We start from the raw sequence: 1,437 nt of genomic DNA, 5'->3' as shown, positions 1-1,437 counted from the left end.
GGCCCCTGAGAGCATCTTCCAGTGCGTCTACACGCTGCAGAGCGACGTCTGGTCTTATGGAGTCTTACTGTGGGAGATCTTCTCTCTAGGTAACCATGGCAACACATCTTCTCTGGGTTACCATGACAACAGTGTACACTGTTACTGATTGGTTGGAGATCCCCAACCCAGAACACTGACATCATAGTGATGTCACATGACTTGACACACTGGTTTCCAACAGTTGACTCCTCCCTCCCCTGTCTGTGTTCACCTGCTCAGGTAAGAGCCCGTACCCCAACGTTGCCGTGGATACCAACTTCTACAAGATGATCAAAGATGGCCGCCACATGCAGCGGCCAGACTTTGCTCCAGCAGAGATGTGAGCAGACTCAGGCGTTCCAGCTGATCCAGGTGGGTGGAATACAATTATGTTGAATGTGACGCAGCTCACCTGTGCGGCAGGTATCGCCTGATGACACTCTGCTGGAGTCCAGAGCCCACCGACAGACCCACCTTCAAAACAATTGGCCAACTCATCAGCAGGCTCCTCCCCTCCAACAAAGAAGCGCCATCGCATGACGGCGAGCAGGTGAGCACACGGCACGCTGAGGAGCCCCGAGCAGCGTCTGGCAGGCATTGACTTCTTCTTTTTCTGTGGACAGGCGACGTACCGGAACATCGACGAGTGCACAGAAGAAGAAGAGGACGAAGTCGGAGGAGAAACGCTGAAGAGTCGAGAAGAAGAAGAAGGTGAGTGCTTCAGAAACTGCTAGAAGAAACAGAAACACATCTGCAGTGACCTCACTTCCTGTCCTGCTTCTCAGAGCGCCACGATGACGAGGGGGCTGGGCCAACGACCAAGAACATCTACCAGCTGTCGTAATCCTCTCATCCAATCAGAACACTGCGAACGAGATGACGTCATGTGACCGACAAGCACCAAAACATTCAAACTGAAACCTGATTTGCAGTGAATCGGAGCCACAGAGATGTCAGCTGCCGACAGACTGTCGTTTCCTGAACGTCTTGAAGCACAAAACATCGTTTACCAACAAAACATTACATTTTCAATGATAGAAGTACGATTTGTGACGAGCCAGAAACGGTAACCAACATTCTCAATCCTTCAATTATAAATGAAACCTGATAAAGATTTCTTTAAATGGCCGCCGACTAAACTCTGTCATCAACATTTAAAAATATAACAGCTGTCAAACTCTGTACATTTATCTTAAGAATGTATTTTCTGATGAGCAAAGCCTTACATTAAAGATGATGTCAAACATTTGAAGCCTGGTGTTTGGTCAGACTGGCTTTTCTGGATCATTTTGAAACATCACAAAATAAAGGCTTTGGATTAAAGCGACCCCAAACCAAATAATCCTGTCAAATGGCTTTGACGACTGAGCGCTGGAACACTGGATGGTATATAACCCTATTACCCTATAACCCTAT

The 1,437-nt window shown here is 47.8% G+C and overlaps 1 protein-coding gene across 1 annotated transcript in view; it reads left to right on the top strand.

Moving 5' to 3' along the window:
* LOC103374802 (macrophage colony-stimulating factor 1 receptor 2-like) overlaps positions 1–1,273 on the top strand; it is a 38,599-nt gene extending 37,326 nt beyond the window's left edge. Inside the window, exons 18-22 of the mRNA XM_008304953.1 lie at positions 3–89; positions 262–361; positions 445–571; positions 645–732; positions 807–1,273. Of these exons, the coding sequence (XP_008303175.1) occupies positions 3–89; positions 262–361; positions 445–571; positions 645–732; positions 807–865 (461 nt within the window). The 3' untranslated portion in view covers positions 866–1,273. The remainder of the gene's footprint in view (positions 1–2; positions 90–261; positions 362–444; positions 572–644; positions 733–806) is intronic.
* Positions 1,274–1,437: the final 164 nt, after the last annotated feature.

The sequence above is a fragment of the Stegastes partitus genome, unplaced genomic scaffold, assembly GCF_000690725.1.
Source record: "Stegastes partitus isolate 25-593 unplaced genomic scaffold, Stegastes_partitus-1.0.2 Scaffold2362, whole genome shotgun sequence".
NCBI lineage: Eukaryota > Metazoa > Chordata > Actinopteri > Pomacentridae > Stegastes > Stegastes partitus.
This window is presented reverse-complemented; position numbering and strand designations above follow the sequence as displayed.